Source organism: Tenrec ecaudatus, chromosome 6 (genome assembly GCF_050624435.1).
Source record: "Tenrec ecaudatus isolate mTenEca1 chromosome 6, mTenEca1.hap1, whole genome shotgun sequence".
Classification (NCBI taxonomy): Eukaryota; Metazoa; Chordata; class Mammalia; order Afrosoricida; family Tenrecidae; genus Tenrec; species Tenrec ecaudatus.
In genome coordinates, this window is record NC_134535.1 from 107,418,800 (window position 1) to 107,442,957 (window position 24,158).

General features: G+C 38.2%; 1 protein-coding gene across 5 annotated transcripts in view; it reads left to right on the forward strand.

Annotated features, from left to right (window-relative positions):
- Window positions 1–24,158, forward strand: part of SOX5 (SRY-box transcription factor 5) — a 1,186,854-nt gene that overhangs the window by 622,650 nt on the left and 540,046 nt on the right. For 2 of the 5 annotated variants that reach the window (XM_075551990.1, XM_075551991.1), the window contains one exon: window positions 361–496. In XM_075551990.1, coding sequence (XP_075408105.1) covers window positions 486–496 — 11 coding nt within the window. In that variant the 5' untranslated portion in view covers window positions 361–485. Of the gene's footprint in view, window positions 1–360; window positions 497–24,158 lie in introns of those variants that run through there. The other 3 variants (XM_075551989.1, XM_075551993.1, XM_075551992.1) reach the window with 2 other exon arrangements.

The window sequence follows — 24,158 nt, forward strand, 5'->3', positions numbered from 1 at the left end:
TAGTGACTTAAACATAGTTATGATGTCTCCTTCGTCAATACCGCTCCTTCATCCCAAATATGATGCTGTAGGTTCTGGCTCTAATGAGCCAGTCTGACCGGCGTAGTTAGTAAGTCAGTTATGTGGACTTCTTCCAATGCCAGCCACCTTAAAATAACTTAGTAATGTGGCATTTTCCAGTCATTTCTCCTTTTTAAATAAATGCACAGAAGCTCTTAGGTTTCAATGTGTTTTACCTGCCATTCCTCATTTTTAGTATTATTTGCATCTAATGATGGATAAATGTGGGGTGTGGGTGGGATATTGAATTGGATAAATGTCTATTTTTTTAATAGAAACCCTCTTTTTCATTTTTGTCAGGTTTTAATGATTCTCTTCTAAGAACCTTTTGGTGATTAAATGCTCAGAGCAAGACCTGCTGTCAGTCAACAGACATTGGCTCCTGGTTCACAGAGGGAGAACACAGTACACTGAAACAAGGGGATATGCCATTCAGGTTGGTAAAGATTTATCTTTGATCTCTGCAGCTTTTTTGATTCAAAGAAAAGACTGTTGGATTTGCCTCTTTGATTTCTAATTTGAGGCAAGACACTGATTTCTCTGGCCCATATCCTTGCTGTTGTGAACTATTGACATGTAGCTTAAGAGACTCCATCAGTTGACTAGAAAGTTGGGGACCCTAGTTACATTGTACACATTTTTAATAATTGAGGTATGTGTCATGGACTTCACTCAACAGATACCCCCTCTTGGAGACAATATCTGGAAAATCTGTATTTCTGACTGATAGGCCTGCTTAGACTACTACATACTCAACTATAGTTGCTATATCCATTTACTTCTCAGACCAAAGCAGTTAATTGTATGCTAGTAAGATCTAGAGAATTATTGTTTTTCACAGCTTTAGGAGAATTTTAATTACCTTATTCCTAAAATATACAAAGGTGTAATATATGTAGGTTCGCCAGCCCCCACAATGGAATTATTTTCCTAAAGCTCTGTATTTAATTAAAACAAATTAATTTAATTTTTCTACAAAACAACCTTATCACATTCAAAGTAATGCCCATTACTCTTAATACATTTATCAAATCTGCAATTCCATTTTTGGAAATATTTTTCAAACTCGCCTCCCTTGTTCTCTTCACCCCTCCTACGTCAGCATATCACTGGCCTTCCATGTCTGTCTTCATATGCAGAAACAAACAGACATCTCACAGAATGAGGTTTGGTGAGTCTGGTGCATCTGGCAACAGAGGCATGCTCCTTTTTGCCCCAAACCGGTGCACTGAGATGGTTGTGTGAGCAGGTGCATTGTCATGGTGGCAAAACCTGACCTCTGTCTGCCACAAATCAAGTGTTTTCTGTTGCACACTGTTACACAATCTTTTCAGAACCTCTTTACAGAAAGCTTGATTAACAGTCTAACCTGGTGGAACTTACTCCCAATGCACTATCCCCCTCAGATCAACAGAGCTTTTTTCCATTTTTTGGGGGGGGGGTACTCCATTCTCTCTCTCTCTCTCTCTCTCTCTCTCTCTCTCTCTCTCTCTCTCTCTCCAATTCCTGTCCTTCATTTGTTCTTTTACACTTTCAGTGTTTCCAAGGGGAACAGTTAAAACCGCTAACCTGGATGTTCTTCCCGAGTGCCTTTTTTCTTCTTCTTCTGGAGTTTCATATCTGTTCTCAGTCCCCCATTCTACAGACATGGTTGCGCTCACTTAACTTTTAAAAGTATCTTACTATGAAGTGACATTTAACAATGTGCATGTTGAATCTGGGTACTTTTTGCTTGGCTTTGTATCTACCATTCCACTTATGTTTTGAAGAGAAATTTCCTATTTTCTTTGCTCTAATTCTGGTTGCCAGGATGGCGGAATGCCATTCCTGGAAGGGGTGTGTGTTAGAGTTGGCACACACCGAACCACTGGCACAGGAAAGGGAGCCCATTCCTGTGTCAAGGAAATTTATCTATTCATGATTCTTAAAACTATCATTGTTACCATGATTGACCATTTGTTTCGACTGACCCATGTGCGGGCTACCTGTCTAAGCAAAGCATAAGGCTTACTCCTGGTTAATGCCAAAGGAACTCCCAGCCGGATAGGCCGCAGTTCTATCTGTGGTAAGGGTATTTTGGTAGCCAGATCTTTAGTGATAAATAGAAAGCAGTGTAGTCCAGTTTTAAACCGGACTCCGAGGAAGACTGACATACTCAGGAGGTGAGCCGGAGGCCACGTAGCAGAAGAGAAGCATCCCAACCCAGGTCACTTGATCTCTTTCATAGATTGTGTGTCTTTGAAAAATTTTGGTTGAAGAAATATTTCCACAGTAAAAAATTTAGTTTGAACTCTATTTTTGTTGAAGAATAAATAAATGCCTTAGTTGAAGTCAAGTGATTTATTTGTGTTCCCTTACCTGTCTGTGCTTTATTTAATTGCAATAAACTATTATTGCTTATACCCATATTCCTCGATGCACAATGGCAGTACTTTTTTGGTAAATTGGAAAATTAAAGAGGGCTCTGATACACTCCTTGTCTCGCTTCTTCCTAGTTGTATGACTTTTGGAAAGTCACAACCTTTCTGAGCATCCATCTTTTCTTTCATTTTTTTCTGTAAATTTTATTTTACAAAGGCAGTTGTTATTTTAGCTCTTTGTTAGGTTGCTAGGAAAATTATTATTTGAAAACAACTCGATATTTAAGCAATAGAGGAAGATGATAAATGATGCAGTAGTCTGAGGGGAACATGTTGCAATTCACTGTACAGAACCCTTAAGATTTTGGAAAAGTCAAATATAAACATGCTATTTAATTGAGTTATTCTTTTTATGCAACAGGAAATCACCACTTCAATGTCTTCTACAGGGCACTTTTGTAACATTAAAGATGTCTTGACAAGTCAATAGTGTCTCATTTTATATTCGCTAGGCTGTGGTTTTGGATTGTAGACTTTGGTTGAAGGCAGCACAGGTGTCAAGTTAGAAAGAGCACCGTAGCTTTGGGTTTCTACACAACCTGAAAGGTGTTGGACTGAGGTTCCAAACATGAGAGCAAGGGAAAGAGAGGAAAGGAGGGAAACAGATTTTATTTGTATGTAATATAGAAAAGTGATTTCCCAGGTTCACAAAAGTAGAGGAAGAGAGCACTGCTCTAGAAAGTCCCCTGGCAATAATTTGGAGATGAGAGATTGGGGAAAGATGATTTAAGCTTGCTTAAGTGTTTTTACTGAGCGATTAATGACTGAAATTGGAATAAAGAATTTGAAAACAGATATGTAATGTTCTTTGCAATATTTGTGTTTGACTTTATTGTCGGTTACTAGTTGGGGAAAGAAAGGTGTTTCAGAGTTAATATGTCTGAACAGTTCATCAACTTTTTCGTTCTAATTATATTTGGAAGCCAATCCATTCAATGTATGTAGTATCTGGTTGAAATTTATATACTAAAAGATGACTGTGAGACAATGTTTCACATTTCACTGCCATTCTATAAATTCATGCTGTATTCTGTTAAATTACAGTCAGTAACCTCCAAAAAATTCTAATACTCTTCCAAAAGGCACTGCAGCTGGTCCATTCTGACTCATAGGAACCTAGTCAGAGAGTAGAACCTCTCTCACAGGGTTTCCTACTATCCACCTTTAAAAGAGCAGACTACCACATCTCTTTTTCCTCCAAGGAATGAATGATGGATTGAACCAATGATCTTTTTAGCAGCCTAGTGCTTAAACACTGTACCACTAGGGCACTATTAACATGCCTAGCTGTCCTCAAATGAATTATACTGTGCAATTGTTTAAAAGCCAAGGTAACACAAAATTAGAGTTCACATTAGTAAGTCAATTAGAGATGTCAATAACATATTTAAGACAAAATAGTAGTCATAGCATAGAAGACATTCACTATGCAGGAGCGTAACAGTCATTTCTCAACAATCTTAAGGTATTATGAGAGATAATAAAAAATGATCCATGTTGAAGTAAAAAAAAAAGCAACCTTCTACTTATAACCTGAGAAGTTGAAAGTCACATGCAAAGTTCCTCTTCAATGCAGTGTTTTATTTACTTTGTTTTATTAAATAGTTCCTGGTTCTTGCATTCCTATTTAACTTTGATTTACATTCTCTGGGTAGGGCATTAAGAAAAGGGGGAAGACAGCAGACTTCTGGGAATTCCCCATGTTTAGAAACAAGTAAAGGGAGAAAGGCCAGCAAATAGTTAGAAAAAAAACCTAGCAAAGAGACAAAAGGAAAGTTAAGCAAGAGACATTGTCAGAGCCCAGGGCAGGGAAGAGCAGAGGGTGCTGTAGGAACAATAAATGTTGAGAGGAAGTGAAATACCGTGGGAGTGGGAACTAGCCCTTGGATTTGGATCATAGATAACTTGCGAGGGAAAAGCTTCAGTAAAAAGTTAGGAAGAAAAGCAATTTGCAATGGGTTGGAAATTGTCGCAGATGAGTAAGAAGAGGCTATAAACACAGTCTGCACTGGCAGCAATGAAAGTAGTTATGGGCGAGAAGGAGCAAGAAGCTAGAAATAAGGGATGCTGGGTCAACGAATGGTAATTGGACTATTTTGCCATTAACTGTGTGTCTTCCTGCTGATTGTGACAGACTCTCAAGAAATCTCCTCTTTATATTTCACACCAACTCTCTTTCTAGTTTACCACAATCAACAAATCTGGAGTCTCACTACTTTCCCCCCAAAGACTTAATGGATTGCTTATGTGCGTGTGTACATGTGCGTGTGTTTCAGTCTCTCTTAGCCCTTTTTTGTTTCCTTTGGTCTACTACCTTCAGTGTTTAATCATTGGAATAGGTATCTTTGTATTGAGTGTCGAGCCAGCCTTCCATTCTTAAAATATGTACTGTATGGTTATGATGTATTATCCTTCAATTTACTACTGAGGTCTACTTGCTAATATTTGACTTGCTGGCATTTTGTGTATTTTAATTAGAGTGGAATTGTGTACCACACAATCTTGGCCATGACTTGGTATCAAGGTTACACTAGCCTTTAAACAAAAAATAATTGTGATTCTTATACTTATTTTAATTCTTTGGCTCTTGAAAAAAAAATGCCCTCACTACCATAGAGTTGATTTGGACTTGTAGCCTCCATATCAGGCAAAGTTTAGCACTGCACCTTTGGGTTTTGGAGATGGTAACTCTATATAGAAGTAGAAAGCCTCAGTTTTCTCCCACAGACCACTTGGTGGTTTTGAACTGCTGACCTTGAAGTTAGTAGTATTGTGTAATCACTAAGCTATGAGAACTCCTTAACAACAACAGACTCTGCTCCATTTCAGTTCATGAGCAAATTCTAGTGAAAAATAAAATGACCAATAAACTTTGGGTTTGGTATTTAATTTTATCAACAGAGAATCTTTTATAATTTTAAAAAATGTTTCCCTTGAATATTGTCTTTTTGGGGTCAAATTTTGTATTTTAACTAAGAACATCCATGTTAAAATAGGAGAGGATTGAGTATGTTCAGGGAAGGAAGTGGTCCATTTGAAGGAATTTATGATGAAAAGAGGGAAATTATAGAAGTGAGGGGAAAATTCTTCTGGGGAAAGAATGATGGGACCACAATTGGAAGGATCAGGAAGGAGCAGAGACAACTATCTGCGTGACATTTTAGGAAAAGAGTTAAGAATGCCCAAAGATAGAGGTAAATTGAGAGAGGGAGGGAAATTGGCATTTGAAGGAGAAAACAATGGGAAAAAACATTTATTCATTCATTCATTCTGTGATACATAGTCCAAAATTTTATGTAAAGATAATTATGCTTAATGCTTCCTACGATCTTTTGATGGTAGTTTCATTCTCTGTAGTCCACAGATAAGGATACAGAAGCTAATGCAATTTGCCAAAGGAGTTATTCTGGAAAATTTCATATGTCCTGGAAAACAAAACAAAACATACGTATCTCACCTTCTTGTGCTCATCACTTTTGGCGGGGGCGCCTTGAACTGAGCTCACAATACCGCCAAAGCACGCCTGCATTGTCTACATAAAGTGCACATCTACCCACGGATCTTTGGTGTACCTTAATATATGAATATCTTAAATTAGGTATATAATTTTTTATTCATATGAGAACATTTATATCAAGTGCTTAGTAGAAAATAAACTGTCTAGATGATGATGATATCAATTACAGTAGCTTCGTTTATTGAGAAATTATATACTCAGTAGAAATTTACATTTGTTGTATTCTAATCTCATAACAATCATATAAAGTAGGATTGTTAATAGCATTTTATGGTTGAGTGTATTGAAGCTTGGAAATTTTTTGAAATTTGCCTTGGGTCATGCTGCTGGTCTATCTTTGAGCAGGAATTCCAACGTCATTTTCCAGAACTGTAAGCTCTCTTTATACCAGAGAGTGTCTCTAGGCTAATATTTACATATTATCCACCAGAAATTGTATATCTGTATATTAACCCACTATAATGAAGATAACCTATTCCTAGATTCGTTTCCCTGATCATTAGGACTTTTGTCTTGATTCTTCCTGGCTTTTCTTTGGCTATCTTAGCTTATTTGTATACTCATGCTAAAATACATAGAATCTTCACTTTCCTTCCTCCTCTGAAATACCATGCTCAGTACCATGCAAGGGGTGTGCCCTCACCCAATGTTTGTGGACTATGCTTGTGACCCCCTGAGATCACAGGACCTATTTAAAAGAACCAGAAACCCCCCACACCGGTTTATTTTGACAAAATGAAAAATGTGGCTTTTTTTTTCAATCTTATAATCCAACATGGACCTTGGAAAATGCACATTTCCAGAAACTTAAGATATATTTGTAAAGATCCTACACAGTTACTTCCCTATCCACTCCTTTTTCCTTCTCCCTTTCCCTTTTCTGCCTCTGTGCCCACAGCATGTGAAAGCATTGAAAGAAAATAAGACTCTTAAACTCATAAACATACCTGCTTACCATCTGGCAGGCATCCCAGCAGTCTGGTGATCTCCTTAGTTATCCAGCAGATAGTAGAAAAACAAGAGTCCTGTGAAGATTTCACATGTTGCCATATCCCTGCCAGATGGTGATTTGTAAAACATGGACAAATTGCACTGGCTCCACTTCCCTCAGATAATCACAACAGAAACACTGCCACAACGGTGTTTAGTTTGAAAGCAACCGCGGCTAAGTCACTTTTAAGGTGTGAACAGCTAAAGATTATTGGGACAAAGTGTGCCTGTATATTTAGAGAGCCGGTCCTTCACAAACCTGCTATTCTGGTATTTTAGGATTCTCCCTTAAAAAAAATGTGTAGAGGGTTGGGAAATGCCAAGATCATGGGCTATTTGATTACTACCTACTTCTTCTTTGCCACAACATGATGTTTTCATGTCATCTAATGATGGGGTTCAGAATAAAAATTGAGGAATAGCGCTGCCAATTGGGTAACTCACCTCACATCGGGACATGAGCTGAATCTGGTAGAAACAAGGACTTCTTCTGATCACTAAGTGTTCCTAAAGCAGTAAATACTTTAAAAATAATGTTTTCCCATTGCGTCTGTTTTTCTCTGTGGTCGTCTGTACAATGCTCAGATCACCGGTCAGTTTAGATGGGGGATGTCAAGCAAGCGGTGTCGTAATGAGTAGCTATACTACCAGCTTGTGGTTCTCGCTTTTTCAACCAGCTTTGGTTTCAGAACACTTGGCCAGAGAGGAAGTACCTCTTCAGTCCTTTCAGTAGTTCACCATTCCACCTGGGCCTCCAAGAAGCACCCCTTTCCTGATACTGAGGGAAAATGACAGAACAACTAGGCAATGCTTTTATTTAGCAGTTAGATTTGCTAAGTAACTGCTCACTGAAGAAATCCACTCTCTCTTCCAGGTCGTACGCACGCACAGGTTTTCTGTAACTGCTTTTGAAAAGAACTGCTTTACTGCAGTGTAATTCACATAACATACAGTTCACCTTCTAAAGTGCATAACAGATTGAGTTTTAGTGTATCCTCAGAATTATACAGACATCCCAATCCATGTGAGGATATTTTTATCATTCCCCTAAAAATACCCACATTCTTTGATAGTCATACTTCATTTCTCCTTACCCCTAGAGTTGGCAGCCACTGATCTTCTTTATTCCTTTAGACTTGCTTATTCTGAATATTCGAAGTGACTGAAAGATGATTTTGAAATGTGGTTTTTTATGGTTGGCCTTGTTCAGTTGACATGGTGTTTCCCAAAATCATCTGTTGTATAAAGTGTCAATATATAATTTCTATAACCAAATGCTTTTCTACTGTACGGATCTAATGATTATTTATCCGTTAAAAAGTTGGTGAACATCTGAGATGATTTTAATTTTTGACTATTATGTAAAATGTGCCTGTGGATATTTCAGTACAAGTTTTTGTGTAGGCGTGTGTTTTCATTTCTCTTGATCTACACACCTAGATGCGGAATTGCCTAAGCATCTGCAAACCTTCTGAAGAACACAACTACCTACTGGGTTTGCGTGTAGCTCTCTGCTTTGTTTAGGGACTAGAAACTGTTTTGACTGCAGACACGCTGTCCTTTTGTACTCCAGCATTTTAATTCCTTTTGTGGAATAGTTGATGCGTGTGGGTTTGAGATTAGAGACACATTTGAGTTTCACCACTTACTGACTTTATGCTCTTGAGCACATTAACCCTGGAGTGTAGGCAGCCACTTAATACATCTGCCGTTTCATTGGGTCATCTGTCCGGGGATGATAGCACTGATTGGCTGGATTGGGGGGCTGCCTGGAAGGAGGCTGCCTGGTGGCTAGCAAGCAGCTAGCATAGATAAGTCCGATCATTTAAAATTTTGGCAATGAATGCTATTATTGTCTTGGATTTTGGCTTTTTACATTTTTTCTATTTTAGAGACTAGCAGAAAGGAAAAATTGGGGGTGATTCAGGCAGCTGATAGATATGGTCTTGTATTTGAGCAAAAGTAGTATCACTTTGTAAGTCTACTCTTCAAGACAAAATTTAGAAACTTATAGGCAGACACCAGTCAAGACAATATGTAATGATTAACATGATGTAACTTCTGATAATGAAATGCCCAAAAGGAAATTTGCCTAGGCAACCTTGTGCAGTTGCGGCTCCGCATTTAGTGCCATAAAGACCAGTTGGCTTTGCCTTTGGGCCAATTCTGGCTCATAGAGGTAAGTCAGGCTACCGAAAGGGGTGTCGTGGGCCAGAAACATCTGTGTCTCCAGTGTCCTTCTGGACAATTTCTCTGACTTCAGCATAAACCATGCTTAAAGCACACAAAAAGTTAAAATGCTACACTATCATCCTCAAAGTTCATTTCATAAACCTCTTTAAGTGTGGAAAATCCATATGTAATAATTTTCTGTGTGCAAAAGTTGGCCTTATGGGCAAACTTAATTTGTGTTTGCTCTATTTAAAGTCTGTTTGCATGAAATCCATTTTCCTGAAGCAAAAAGATTCTTAATAACATGATTTTCTGTTAAAAGAACAGTAAACTATATATTGAGTTTTTATTTGTTCTCCTATTTCCCAGTCTTTAAAATTATCCCACAAAGCTTCAACCCAGCAGAAATGGTCTGACGAGAGAAAATGATGTTTTCTTTTACTGTGTCTTGGGTGGCCATTCTGCTGGCCCTTTACAAGCCGAAAAGTATGTAGACAAACCAAGACAATTTTATGCACACCTCCTAGTCCAAAAAATTGAAGGAAAATTGTGAGTACATTAAGAAACTGGTATGCAAACACACACACAGTACACACACTACCTAAAATTAGGCAAAAAATATTTTAAAAATCATTTTATTGGGGGTTCATACAACTCATCACAATCCTTACATATATCCACTGTGTCCAGCACATTTGTATATTTGTTGCCATCATCATTCCCCTAAGTTCCAAGTTTGTGTATGATTTACTATTAAGTTTTACATAATTAATTTGATGCTTCATTATCTGCACTTTATATATACATGTAGTGTCAGACCAATGAGAAATATTTGAATTTCAAAAATTATCCCAATTTAAATGATTAAATTTAAATTTGATAATTTACACTACAATTATGATATCACAGATATTAATAAAACTGTGTAAGCTCTTTTCCAAGATAGCTCAAACTTTCTTTTCAAACTCAATTTAAATTTCAGGCTTAGACTCCTTCACAGTGTCATTTTTAATCGATAACATCTGGGGAAGGGAAAAAAAATCAGTCTTTAGAACAGATACCATTTCAGTCCCGCCAGAAAATGTAGACCTGCTGTAAACTTAGCTTTTGCATCACTACTGTTTGTTTGTTTGCTTTTAATTTTTATCCTCTACTTGCCCACTCCTCCCCCCTGGTTATACTCTCCTCCAGGCTCTTAAATGTGTCTATTACCCTCAGGCTTTGACCTTGAGTAGACTGTGAGCACAAAGTCGTGTTATTAGAGTGAAGTAACACCAGTAGTCAGGAAGGAACAATGTAGTTCAAGCCAGGTAAAATAAATCTCTCATTTCCTGTCAAGGGACTGAGCCAGAAGCAATGATGAGAGACAGAGGGGGCAAACCGCACAACTCGAAAGAGACCCCTTGGGATAGACACAACCACAAGCCTCCCTGAACACAGACAACAAACCAGAAACAGCCCGAGTGACAGCAGACACACAATAGCTGCGGGATAAACCCAAACACACACAGAGCGGATCTCCGCAGCTCCCTAGCCCTCAGAAACGATATATTTGAACTGCTGTAGGGGGACGAGACTGAAATGCCTCAGGGATTCCCCTGGACTCACGGGAAGTGTCATCAGCTTGACAACACACCTGTGCAGCTGCCATTTTTGACCAAGTTAGTTGATATTGAAAGCCATCTCCTGAGGGATGTATTTGTTCCAGATTGAAATTTGCAGTAGCCATTGGCAGGAGGTCTCGTTCATTTCAGAAGATAAATTCATTATGTGCATCTCATTTTCTGTGCCTTCTAAATAACTGCTGATTTTTGAAACAAGAACTAATAGGGTGCCTGCAATGTACAAGTGATGTTTAATAATATTTCAAATGCTAATTCAGTTAATTCTTACAATAGCCCAATGAGGAAGGCATTGTGATTAATTGCCTTCAAGTCAGCCTTGTACCCATGAGGACCAGATAGCCAACAGAATGAAACACTGCCCGTACCTGAGTTAACCGCAGGATTGGTTCAACACACAGCCTCCACCTGGTGAACACAGCACTCCACTGAGTGATGCCTAAGCACGAGCTGCATCCATCAGAACTCAAGCAACTCAGGCCTCACATAGAAGATGAGGATTCTGCCCTAGAACTGCCACTGGACCACCTCTGCTCTCTAGGCATTGCTAGTGCATCTCCTTCTCCTTGTACGAGTGATACACCCGAGGTACTTAGTAGTGAAGCAAGTGACCCAAGGTGACAGGACTAGTAAAAGGTAGAGCATTAATCTGAGTCCACATCCTTAACCATACTTTGCTAAATATCTGATCAAATTCTTCTAAAATAACATTTTGCTCATCACAGTTACTTGGAAACTTTGCTCATTCTTTTGAAATCCACTATTTGCTTCAGAAACACTAGGATATGTTCAAATCTGCAGAAAGTATAGACAAATTAGGGAGAACATGTTACATTTAATAGCCTTACGGACTAGCTCAAGAAAAGTAGAAAGCAATGAACACAAGTGAGAATTTAATTCTTGGCACAAATTTCCAAGTTGGTAAAGGGCAGAGAGTCTGCCTTAGCATACGTGTGTTTATTCTACAGTTGCTCATAATTGAGTTCTTACTTCATAGGAGTGACTGTGATGGATGATGGAAATACTTACCGGACATACAATGATTCAAAGATTGTTTTAGGGCCAGGTTTACTCTGAAAATATTGTGTAGAAATCTTTATGAAGACTGGAAAAATCTCAAACACCAACAAAAGATTCTATTTGGACATAGCCAACACTTTTTTAACTCAGTAAAACAAAATGCCATCACTCTTTTGACTCGACCATGGAGGACTTATCATCGAGAAGGCAATACTCTTTATGAATGCATGAATATGAATATAATTCATAATGGGAGTCTCCTTAGCTCTTCTCGGTGGAATACAGCAGCGGCGCATAATTCTGATGTTACTTACATACTGCATACTTTATCACATTTACCTGTTTCGTGCAACTGTATGTATCCAAGTAAAAGTACTTGCTAAACTTAGCTACCTGTGTATCAATTTTGCTTTTTGCCACATACAAAGTGGCTAGTATATGATTTTTTGAACGAATTGTTGGCTATCTTTTGCAAATAAATATTCACAAGAGCTATGCTTGCACATCTTTTTCTTACTTCCATTTTATACAAACTTTGGATGATCCTAGGCACACGTCACTTTAAATACAATGTGGAAACCTTTCACAAAACAACAGCAATGATGTTAATAGATAACTTACTTGAATGTTTACTTAATATGAGTTCTTCTTATATGCATTTATCTTTAGTTTAAGCCTCATCCCAGTGGCCTGTTGGTTACACTTTGAGGTGCTAACCCCAAGGTTTCTCAGGAGAAAGACGTGGCTGAATATTCCCTTAAAGAGTTACAGTGTTGGAAGTCCAGAGGGGCAGTAGCTCTACCTTCTCCGACAGGGTCACGGTGGTAGTAATTTGAGTTGACTTGATGAAATAGGTCCATACTTTGTTATAAAGTGGATTCTTAGAAATTGCTATAAGCGATGGATCTTTTTATCTTACCCTTTTGTGAATAAAATTATTCCATCAATAATACTATTAGAAAAAATGAAAACAAATGAGACATTACCCCACCCCACCCCTACAGAAAAATAAAGTATTTCATGTTTAGGAACTAGCTGTATATTTTTTGGTGTTTTTCTTACTTTTATTGGGGCCTCTCACATCTCTTATCACAATCCATGCAGTCATCCAGTGCGTCAAGCACATTTGCACATATGTCACAATCAGCATCTTCAAAGCATTCTCTTCCCACTTGAGCCCCTGATATCAACTCCCCATTTCTTCTCCCTCCTCCCCTCACCCACCATCCTTCATGAACCCTTGATAAGTTATAGATTATTATTTTCATATCTTACAGATTATTATTTTCATATCTTACATCGTCCTCTGTCTCTTCTCACCCACTTTTCTATAATTCATTCCCCTGGGAAGGGGTCTTAGTTTCTTCCTTGTGATCGATTCCCCCTTTCTCCTCCCACCCTTCCCTCATCCTGCTGGTATTTCTATTCTCATTGTTGGCCCTGAGGGGTTTGTCTATCCTGGGTTCCCTGTGTCACATGCTCTTATCTGTAGGATAGCTGTGTCTTAAGATTAGATTTTTATGACCAAATTCTTGAAATTTTCCAAAGGGGAATCAATAAATCCACAGAGAAGTAATTTCATGTAAATGAGGTGCTAGTTTGCTGAAGATACTATGATTGAATGCAGAAATTCCCATATCGGTAGACACTACCCGGCAGTTGCCATAAAGTGGATTCTGACTCTAGGTGACACCGTATGCTTCAGGGTAGGAGTCTGGCATTTGAAAGGAGCACTGGTGGCAATGTAAAGATGGACAGCCTTGAAAGCTGTCTACAAGGTTGCTATGAGTTAGCATTGACTCTATGATTCTGGATTTGTGTCAGGTATTTGGTGACCTTTGGCCATACTAAGGAATACTAACGATACTAAGTAGATACTAAGGCAGTTGCCTTCCTCTCTGGAGAAACTCTGTAAGAAACTTGTGTTGTATCATTCCAACATTTATAAATAGAAGAAAAAGCTCTGCCATGCTTTCATGTGGATTAGAAAAATACTTTTTATGGACTTTCCAAATAACCTTACGGGCTAGCATGTCATTTATTATATATTTAGCAAGGCGTGACTATACCAAGCTAAAATGCAAAATATTTGAATGCAAAAGGAAAATCAGTTTAGGCATCCAGGTATGTTCTCTTCCTCATGCCCTCAATCTTTGGACAGCATACAAGTTTCCCAATAAATGTGGGTTCCTCTCTTGCTTTCTGAAATTTATTGACCATTTTACCACTCTGCTTTTACTCCTGTTGACAGAAATAGCATGTATCTAACAAAGGGAGTTTCCTTTAATAAAAACAAGTACTTCCTTTCTGTGGGGACTTTATGAACCAGAAGGTCTCTCCAAGACCAAATTCACTGCCAACGAGTTGATGTTGACTCCTAATACCCCTTTATGACAGCAGAGCTGCCCCTGAGTCTCCTGGACGACAGCTCTGTACAGCAGGGGACAGCCTCACCCTTCTCCCGCAGAGCCGCTGGTGGCTTTAAACTGGCGACCCTGCACTCAGCAGCTCAGGGAGTAATAGACACATTGATTTATTCTTTAGAGGATTTGCAGTATCATGTGAAGCAGAGGTTCTGGTGGGGGCAATAGCAATTATTTTCATAAGCTCTGTTTTTGGGTTTTTAGCGCCAGTCTCTACTCACCAATTTTCAGGTGTAGTATAAACGCCATTAAAAGTTGATAGACATGGCATGAAACATTTAAGAAACCATTTGTTGAGAGTTTTCTGGGAGTCAGAAAAGCAGAAAATGCTATTATTGAATAACAAGAAACTGCAAAGATAAGTCCTGTAAAGTAACGATGGGAAACAGTGAGATCCAAACCAAGAATATTGCCTTATGGATAAAAGATGACAATGAACAATAACTATTTTTGGATTTCTTTACCTTTCTCCATATTCATACCTTTCTGATATTCTAAACGTTAGGCAGTGGGATGGATTTAAATATCATGACCAAAACAGTTCAAAGGAGCTTGTGTTTTTATACATCATATAATTAAAGGAAGTACTGCTGCCAGCTAGCACTGAAGCCAATGGCTCAGTGAATATCGTTTTCTAACAGGGGCAAATCATTTTTATGGATAAGTAGAACATTGTAATTACATTATATGTAGAAACTTTAAGACACTTCAGTCAGTCATTTTTCAGAACAGATCAATAGTTAGTCAGGGAGAATTATTTCCAAATTTTTCTTAGCAAAGCACATTTGATGTATTAGGGACTGCTGGTGTCAACCTTGAATATGAGACATCACTCAAGACAAATTCCAGATTAGGGTAAATACTATAAAATTGGTTTCGTGAATTTCACCTGCATTGTTACCACTCAGCACATATCACACTAAGAAATACATACTGACATTACTATGCTAAAATTAATACATACCAATCTGAGTCAACAATTACCCGGGCTTCTTAATGTTGTTCTTCCTTGTTTATATGCCTTGGTATATGGATTTAGTCTTTAATGTTTGCAATAAATATATTTCTGAGGCGAGTGCTATATCAACTTTTTTATGATATTTGAAGATTTATACAAAGAAGCTTCAAAAATCCATGGAAAATGGAATCGGAAACCAAGGGAATTTTTCCATAAATCTTTTGAAGGCCTCTCAAATTAAAAAATGGTTGAACTTGTTAGTGATAATCATTTTTAAATACCTTTAAAGTGTCCAATACTGGTATACTTAAAATAAAACTGTTTGAAAGCCTTTGAGGCAACTTTGACCCATAGGGACCTGATAGAGTATTTCTGAGTCTGTATATCTTTATGGGAGTAGACAGAGTCCTCTTTCTCCTGTGGATCAGCTGGTGGGTTGAAGCTGCCAGCCTTCAGTTTAGCAGTCAAATGCCCAACCCACAACACCGTCAGACCTTGGTGGACACTAAAATCCAAAAGGTCCTTCATTCTCCTTAAGAGAACTTTGTGTTCCTCAGTGTTCATGTAATGTTCTAAAATTTTAGTTATACACTTTTATTGACACATCTGTTGGATCACAATCATTGTAGCCGCATTTATGTGAGTCGTTTATTGGAAGAACATTCTAAATTTTAGGGGTACTGTTTTTCAAGTTTTGCTGTTTCGTTGTAGGCAGGCACAGATGTCATCTAATGGCATTATCTAGTGTTTGCCTAGGTTTCTTGACGTTTCCTGGGTATGTGGCTTAATTCTGTTTCCCCAATTTTGAGATACATATATCAGGGTCTTTCAGTAGTTGGTCCTTAGCATTAAGCTTTTATTATTGGGGCACCCTGAAAAGTAACATATTGGCTGCAACAGTGTGACCCAATGTAATAAACCATGAATGTCAGGATAGCGCGGGACCATACAGTGATTTGTTCTCTTGTACACAGGGTTGCTGTGAGTTGTAATTGACTCCAAGGCACCTAAAAACAACAGCAACAACAATTTCATCACAAACCGGTTTTTGAGTGAACACTATGGAATGTTATGTAATTCCTGTAATGTCACACAGTGAGAAACTTAGGACAAGAGAGCTTTCTTTCTGACTAGTTTCTGTTCTTTTATCTAATTCTAACTGTACATGAATTAATATTTATAATTAAACTCTTCTCTATATGCTTGTCCTTTGAATAATTCACAAGATTGATTCACACCATCTTTTAAATAACAACCATATGCAGTCATCACAAGGTTCGTATGTACATGATATAAAAATCATGATCCATCATCTTGGGGGGAAAGTGGTAACATAATAAACCAGAACAATGAAAGAAACTACCCATATCACCACACTGAGGGGAGTTTGATTTTCGAGCAACCAAAATTCTATTAATATGCATAACTAGATTTTTATAATAAGATTAAGATCAGCAGTGTCAGGAAACAAGTGTCTACTTTTATTGCTTCTTGCCGAGTTTACCTTCCTCCTGGATGGAGGCACTTCCTATTGGACACAATAGGCACTCGATAAATGTTTCTTGATTAAGTGAATGACTTTTCCTTAATTAAGCTCTAGTTTTTGAATGTAACATTTTTAGTACATTATCCTCCTTGTGTTTATATCATTTGAAGAATGGTGAAATATTTTAAATTAGGGGATGTGAATATGTGAATTCAGTTATCACTAATTCATTGATCTAAAAATACTAATATTAGTCTACCTTTTATTTTAATAGCATGGAAAATAGTCCACCATTTTTTGCAATGTGTGGAGCTTTCACTGACTCCAGTGTCCATATTTCCCCTGTCTTACTAAAGTGAACCAGATCAGATTAGATAATATACATAAACTCCAAGGACAAACTCAAGGTCATCCCATTGATTCAGATTCACAGCAGCCTTGTAGGACAGAATGGAATGGTCCCTGTTGGTTTTCAAGGCTTCAACCACTCAACCTTGGGTGAGCAGCTAAAGCACAGCCCACTGCACCCCCAGTGTTCCTATATTCACACGTCAGGGGGTCGTTCTCCTTTTAATGGCTGCTCTGTCTGCAACCAATGTTTGTAGACTGTCGTGCCCGTGTTTCCAACGAATGCCAGAATGGACTTTGCATTTAAGTCATCCTAGTGTTATGTGGTGTTGACGTTAGCGAGACCTTGGACAGTCACCCACTACACAATATAAAGTTTTAAAAGCATTTTGTTTTATGGCTTGTTTCAGACGAGCAATTTAGAAATGAGTTAGTCATAGCCAATTTAACTTAGACACAGGAAAAATCATCAAGTCATCACCTCCTTTTGGATTTCTGTTTTTATTCCTTTCTTTCTTCTTCGTCTTTTTTTTTTTTTTTTGGAGAGGCTTCATTACTTCTGAGTATATAAGTGACTCACATGTGTTGGGAAAATTTGAAGTTTCCACAGTTGCTCATATTTTCTGACTTATGTTTACCATTAGAAATGGTATCCTATTCTGCCAGGGAACAGGGGAAAGGTAAGAGTTTTTCAAGGTTTTTTCCTAATAAAATTGGGATTGGATAACCTGGGAAATAAATCAGAGTATTTACTTATGATTCACTTCAAAGTTAAGGATCTGAAGGAACTAGGGGGAATAAGCTATTAAAAAAAACAATATTTGTGACCATCGCCATTTCTATGTCTAGGTAAAAAATCCGATGTCCAGGTAAAATCACAGGGAACCCCGCACGTTTGTTGAGCTTCATGTGATACATGTCTATAAATAGGAGCGAAGTGTTGGAATTACTGGTGAAAGTCGTGCCTCTAAAGTGACTCAGAAATATCAAACGGATCTGTATTCATTTTCAACCATGAACCATTGAAAATAAATAGTACCTAGTTGAGCTGTATTTGGTTGGTCTTCACATCTAAAAGCTTAACTCTCTGATATGGGTAATGAATAAACTTATCTTTTATCTTTTTCTCTTTTAGTCCTGAAATTATGTTGTGTTCTCCCTGCATTCTCTTTTTCACCCCTTGTGGGAGAACAAACATAGAAGGCAACGTGGGGGTTGAAGTTGTGGCTCTGTCAGTAGGCCTCAAGAATGTGGCAATGTTTGGTTGTGTAATTAATTTGTTTCACAAAGGGAAGAGCCCTCTTTGGGATTTGGGAGCTGACACTGGAACACCCAATCCTGATCACGTGTCACAGAAGTGTGGTGAAATCGTGCTCTCTGGGTCAGTGGGAATGGCAAGAGAGCACAGAAACACAGCCTCTCTTGACCTCTGGTTTCCAGAATTGGTATGATCACCACCCCACGGTAGCAGGAGAGGCTGGCGCCGATGAATGTGCAGGACCACTGAATTGTCCGCTTCTACCACTGACAGAGAGAGCTTCCGGCAACTCAAGGCACATGTTTGGCTCAGAAGAAACCTCCATACCCACATGGTTTCTGGATGAAAGAAAGATTTATTTGGTGATTCATTTATCTCTATTTTCCTATTAATGCTGGTAGGGTTCTGATTTTACTTTTAGGAGCCGTATGATGACAACTCTATAAAAGTTAAGACATTATTGATGAAAGTTTGGTCGTATTTTATATCTCGAGCTGTTCTGTTTCCCCTTTGCCTTAATATCTTTTTTGGGGGAGAGGGAATTAGTGGCTTTGAAAGCAAGCTAAAAATTGAAAGCTTTATGAATGATTCTCTCTGCATGTAACTGGCAGTGCTGGGTTACCACTTTTATGAGTGTTTTGCGTAAAAAATAGTAGGCCCAATAACACTACTATTAAAAGCACATTTTAAACTGCAGCAAAAAAAGGGCACATTTTAAACTGCATTCTAGAAGCACTAGAATGTAGAAGTAATGTTAGAAATGAGTAGATAGAAACTAATTAGTGTCAAATTTGAAGAACTTTTTCAGTAAAAAGGAATAGTTCTTGGATTGACAGATATGCACAACTACATATGTATACAATGTAAAATAGTTTAATCAAATATTTAACTTTTGGAAAAGTTCCATGTAAATTTAAGGCTAGGATGTTTTAAACTTCTTTGAGCTAAATATCTCTTGAAAGACATATCTCATCGAACACTGCTGGCAGCATTTGGTACAATTTGAGAGCTATTGCTTGCTCTCCCGCTTTTCCAGCGTAAACTATTATCATAGAGTGGGAACTTCTTTTTTAATCGTTTTATTAGGGGCTAATACAACTCTTATCACAATCCATACAGAGTGGCAACTTTTTAGTCAATATGGGGATAAGGTAGCTCTCTTTTCTTTTTTGACTCACTTTGCTCTTGTAACTGCAATTGGCCCACAGCCAGGTTATACCCTGGTTCACAGGAATATTGATTAAAGTCTGAGTTGTTTGTTAGTGTTTATAAATGGGAATTCCTCTGTGCTATCAATGGAGATGCCAAGACACAGGTTACACGGTGGTTAATTTCTACCTATTTATCTATCTATCCACTTCGTCATTATACGTTCTTCTGCTATCTATATATCAATTCTGTGTATGTGTATATATGTTATTTATTTGAATTGTTTTAAGTGCATGCTTGAATAGCTCCCAAGGGTCAGAGAGAGTTCAGATGATAGAAAAATGGTTTGTTATTTTCTTCCCTCCCCTCCCCCGATTGCGAACGCCAGCGGATGAAGGGTGCTATAGTGTCCTTCAATTTAAAGAGACAGCCTTGCTCATTTGGAGGGTGTGACTGCCATTCTTGTGAAATACTGGAAATAGTCATTCTCAAGAGGGTGGCTTTTTTATTGCTCTCACATTGATACCATGCCTTGGGAAGACTTACAGTTATTCTGGTGAGTTTAGAAGTGATAAGAAAGGAATGTGTGTGTTCATTTAAGGAATTGCACACACCATAAAAGAATCTCTCTTATCAGGAGATCAGGTCCTTTTAGATCTGTCCCAATATTAAGTAACATTTAAAGTTGTCATTTAACATGTGCATACTTTACTTGTTATTTGCCTTTTACTTGCACCGCCTTTCTGAAATATCCAGCAAGATTGTAATCATAATATAAATCGATGACTCCACAGTTTATAAAAGTGAATTCAAATCACATCCCAAACTACACCGCTGATGCCAGAGTGGCATCGAGTTGCAGAAAAACGAAACAAAAATAAACAAACAGAAACCATCAGCAGCACAGAGACTGGAGTGTATGTGTAGTCTAAGGCGGGGCCACAATGTACGGTGTATCAGACTTGTATATAGCTTATTATTCAGTGCTTTGCCATGTATGAGACAAACCTGTCTGCATAAAAATTACAGTATGATTCAGTTCTTAAAGGATTTGCCTGCATGACAACAGCCCTTTACCTTAAAGATACACCTTCGGTAGAGTAACGATATTTAATTATTTTATAAGGTACAGTGGAAACATCTGAGAGTTTAGATGTCAAAAGCTGCTAAATTGGTGTCATGTTGAGATGGCTAATGGCATTAATTATAATTCATACATGGCAGTTCCCCCTTCCTATGGCCTAGGTGTCTGTAGACAGTGACTCACGAATTGTCATTAGCTGTCCTTATTACTGCTACAGTCAATTTCCTATTCATAAAAATAAAGGAAAAATTAATAGTGAATCACATATCATCCAGTAATGCAGTACTACTAAGTTAGTGTTGCTGACTAACTTATCCTGTACGTTAGAGTGATGTTGGCAATCTGAAGTATCTAAATATATCTCAGTATTTTAACAACTACAGTTTGAACTCTTTTACAATATTTCTGTATCTGTGTGTATACGTTTGTATTTCACTGGGCTTCTCCTGTTTGGGGGCAGGGAATCATTCCACAAAGATCAGCAGAGAGTTTTTCTTCTCTCTTCTTTCTTTCCTTCATTGGATAATCTCAGAGAGAGATCCAGATGGATTTGGAAGAGTAACTCCCTGAGATGCTGGCCAGACTAGACCAGAGCTTTTTCCCGTTTGAAACTGTGTGGTTAAACCCATCAGGTTTTGTCATGAAAGTGGGGAAAGCAGGAGGTTGGTACTTTCAAGTAATTTTAATTGTATGAAAGTTGAACTGTTTTTCAACTAAAAGTGGGATGCTTTTATTTCTCGTAGTAATAAATTACTTATATTTTTGGCCCGATGAATCAAATGACTATATATTTTTAAGCTAGTGTGCTTGTTGCCTTTCATTTGTGATTATTATTACTGGGTGGCATCACATTTAGTTTTGGTTTCAGTTAAAACAAGGAAAAAAGAGTCGCACCATGTTCTTCTATCCTGTTTCAGCACTGCTGTATTGCTTTTTATTAAGAGCGCTCCTTGGCTTGACGTCCCCATTGTAATATTCGAAGCGCTCACTAGGAAAAGCCGTTTTGTTTCTGCTTTTGAGTTTTTATCTGCAAATGTTTCTCTGAAACTATTGGTTGTGTAGGGGTGTGTATGCTGGCCATGGGTATCTATGACAAGATCAGGCTGAAATATGCAGCTTGGTGGCGATCATCAGTTTGCCTTTACACACGGTCCAGGCACACACTAACATCAGTTGTTGAGCTGCAAAGGTTGATTGCATTGGGATAAGATGCAGGTAGAAACTGCCAAAAATTATGTTACACTTTCCAACCTCCGCACCACTGCGTATCTTCTCGCAAAGGAAATTACTACCATTGTGTAGTATTTCTAGAACATTCATCATTTGCTAAATACTAGGTGGCAGGGGGGTGTGCAGGGAAGAAGAAAAAATATTTAAAAGAAGTACGGTGATTTCAGACAGAAATGTAAAACAGGATTTGGGAGACTTTGAGCTCATCTAGCCAGGAGAAGGCTGGGGTTAGCATTCTGTTTCATGTGGAGACCCGCAGTTAATGTGGTCCTTGTTGAAACTTAAAACAGCTCTATTAGTAGCTTGATTGAGAAGGGGGGAAATGCCTAGAGTAAACAAAAGTGTGCGTTTTCAAGACAGACTAATTGTATACAGTAATTTGCTTCCGCCGTTCCTTCTAATCCATCTAATAGTAAAACACACACGCATAAACACGCACATTTACTCTATTAAAGCAGATAAAATTGTTAGGTCAGGGTAATATGTGGTCCCAGACAGGGAGATTGTGATACATCAGTATAACGATTCTCAATTATCCCAAGGATCATAGCAGTGGTGCTGCCTACCTGTCGCACGGAATCAGGTTGGGGAAAATGATGGTTTGGAGAAAAGGGAGGAGGGAACCTGAAAGTATTTGCTTACAGCTTAATTTTTTTTTTTAATTCTCAAGAGTGATGGTGATGAGAGTCCCCTGGGCAAGAGGGAATTCAGTTTTGTGCAGTGAAAGAGTCATTGGCCCTCCCGCACCCCCATCCCCTTCGTTTACTTTGGCGCTACCTAGGAAAGCTGCGAGGCAGCCGGGACTAACTGTAACTCACTCAGGAGAGTCTGCGTTACCACCAACCGCACATGGGTACCAGATGTGCAGAGAGGCCGCGACAGGGGAGGGGCATCTAGAGAGCAGAGCGAAACAAGGAGCTTCATTTTAAAACTTCATAATCTGCCTTTTGTTTCCAAGTGTATTGTGTTAGAGAAATAAGGGAGAACGGATGGTGGACGATGAAATGCCCTCTTTTCTCTGGAAACTGAATGGGACTCTTTGTGGTGTTTAAGAAATCAAACCGTTTTGTGACTCAGTGTGTTTGAGATGTTTCACTTTATTGGAGAAAATGAAAATTATTTCAATGATCCAATTAGCATTTTCCTAAACTCTGCTACAGCATCCCTGACTCCAGGTCTTGAGCATAGACTGGGTTTATAGAATAAGTGATTGATGTGTAGGAAGTGTTCATTAAAAAATGCAAATTCAACCGTGTATCATTGGACGTCAGAGCACCAGGGGGCCATCAGGGCTCCTTGTCTGTTCGTAGACCACATCTGAGTCAGGAGTAGAATAAGGTGGCACTATAGACAACTTTTGACTTTAGGGTAAAGAATATTTATTGTACACACCCAAGTTAAATATATCACTTGTACTGCTGCTTCCTGTAGGTAAATACCCTGAATTAAAAAATTTTTTTTTCTATGATCCATTAGAGAATAAATGAAATTATCAGGGTTACTGCTGTGTCTGAGTCTCATTCATCATATTTTTTCATAACTTTATATCTATACAAAAAGTTCCTTTCTGGATGGCAATGAGAAACATTCTGTCTGGGTAAAATGGCTGGTTCTCAGAACGGAACTTTCTGACCTGACCCCACCAAAATGTTATGTAAAAATGGCATCATGAAGTTCATGTCCGTGGTAATCATCTCACTCACGACCACTGAGTTGATTCAGACTCACAGAGACCACGTAGGGCAGAGTAGACCTGCCCCTGTGGGGTTCCGAGATTGTAAACTTTTAATGGCGTAAAAAGCCTCCTCTTTGTCCCAAATGATGAGTATAGAAACTTGAATGAGTGTCTGGAAATGTGAGTGTCTGTTTAGTGACAGTCCAGTGGGGCATCAAAAATCTCGAATAGCCATTTTAACACATAAATTATTGGTAAATATCTATAACTAAAGGTTTCAAGTCTTGCCAATTATTTAACAACTAAATTGGGGACAGGTCCTTTTTGGGTACTTTTCTGTCACTTCCCTTCCTAATGCCAAAGTGCAATTATAAAAATACTTAAACGAAATCACCATAAATTAAATGAAAAAAATTACTTCGAGTGGTCTTGGGAAAACAGATTTCATTCATTTTTCTATTTAGATTAATGATCCAGTTTTGGGGTTTTTTTTGTTTTTGTTTAACTATTGTTCTTAAAAAATTTGAAATCTTGGTAGATCTATGTACCTTTCCCTTACAGATGTTCTTATACAAGCACTTCTGTGTAGCTCAGGACCTTTCAACGTACAGCTTCCAGTTTGAGAATCCTTGTTTTCCGTGAACTTTTTGAAACTACCTCTTGTATATTTAATGATGTGTACCAAAAACGATCATACTTCAAAGTTGTACAAAAACCACAGTGATACAAGTTCCTTTATGATTTGA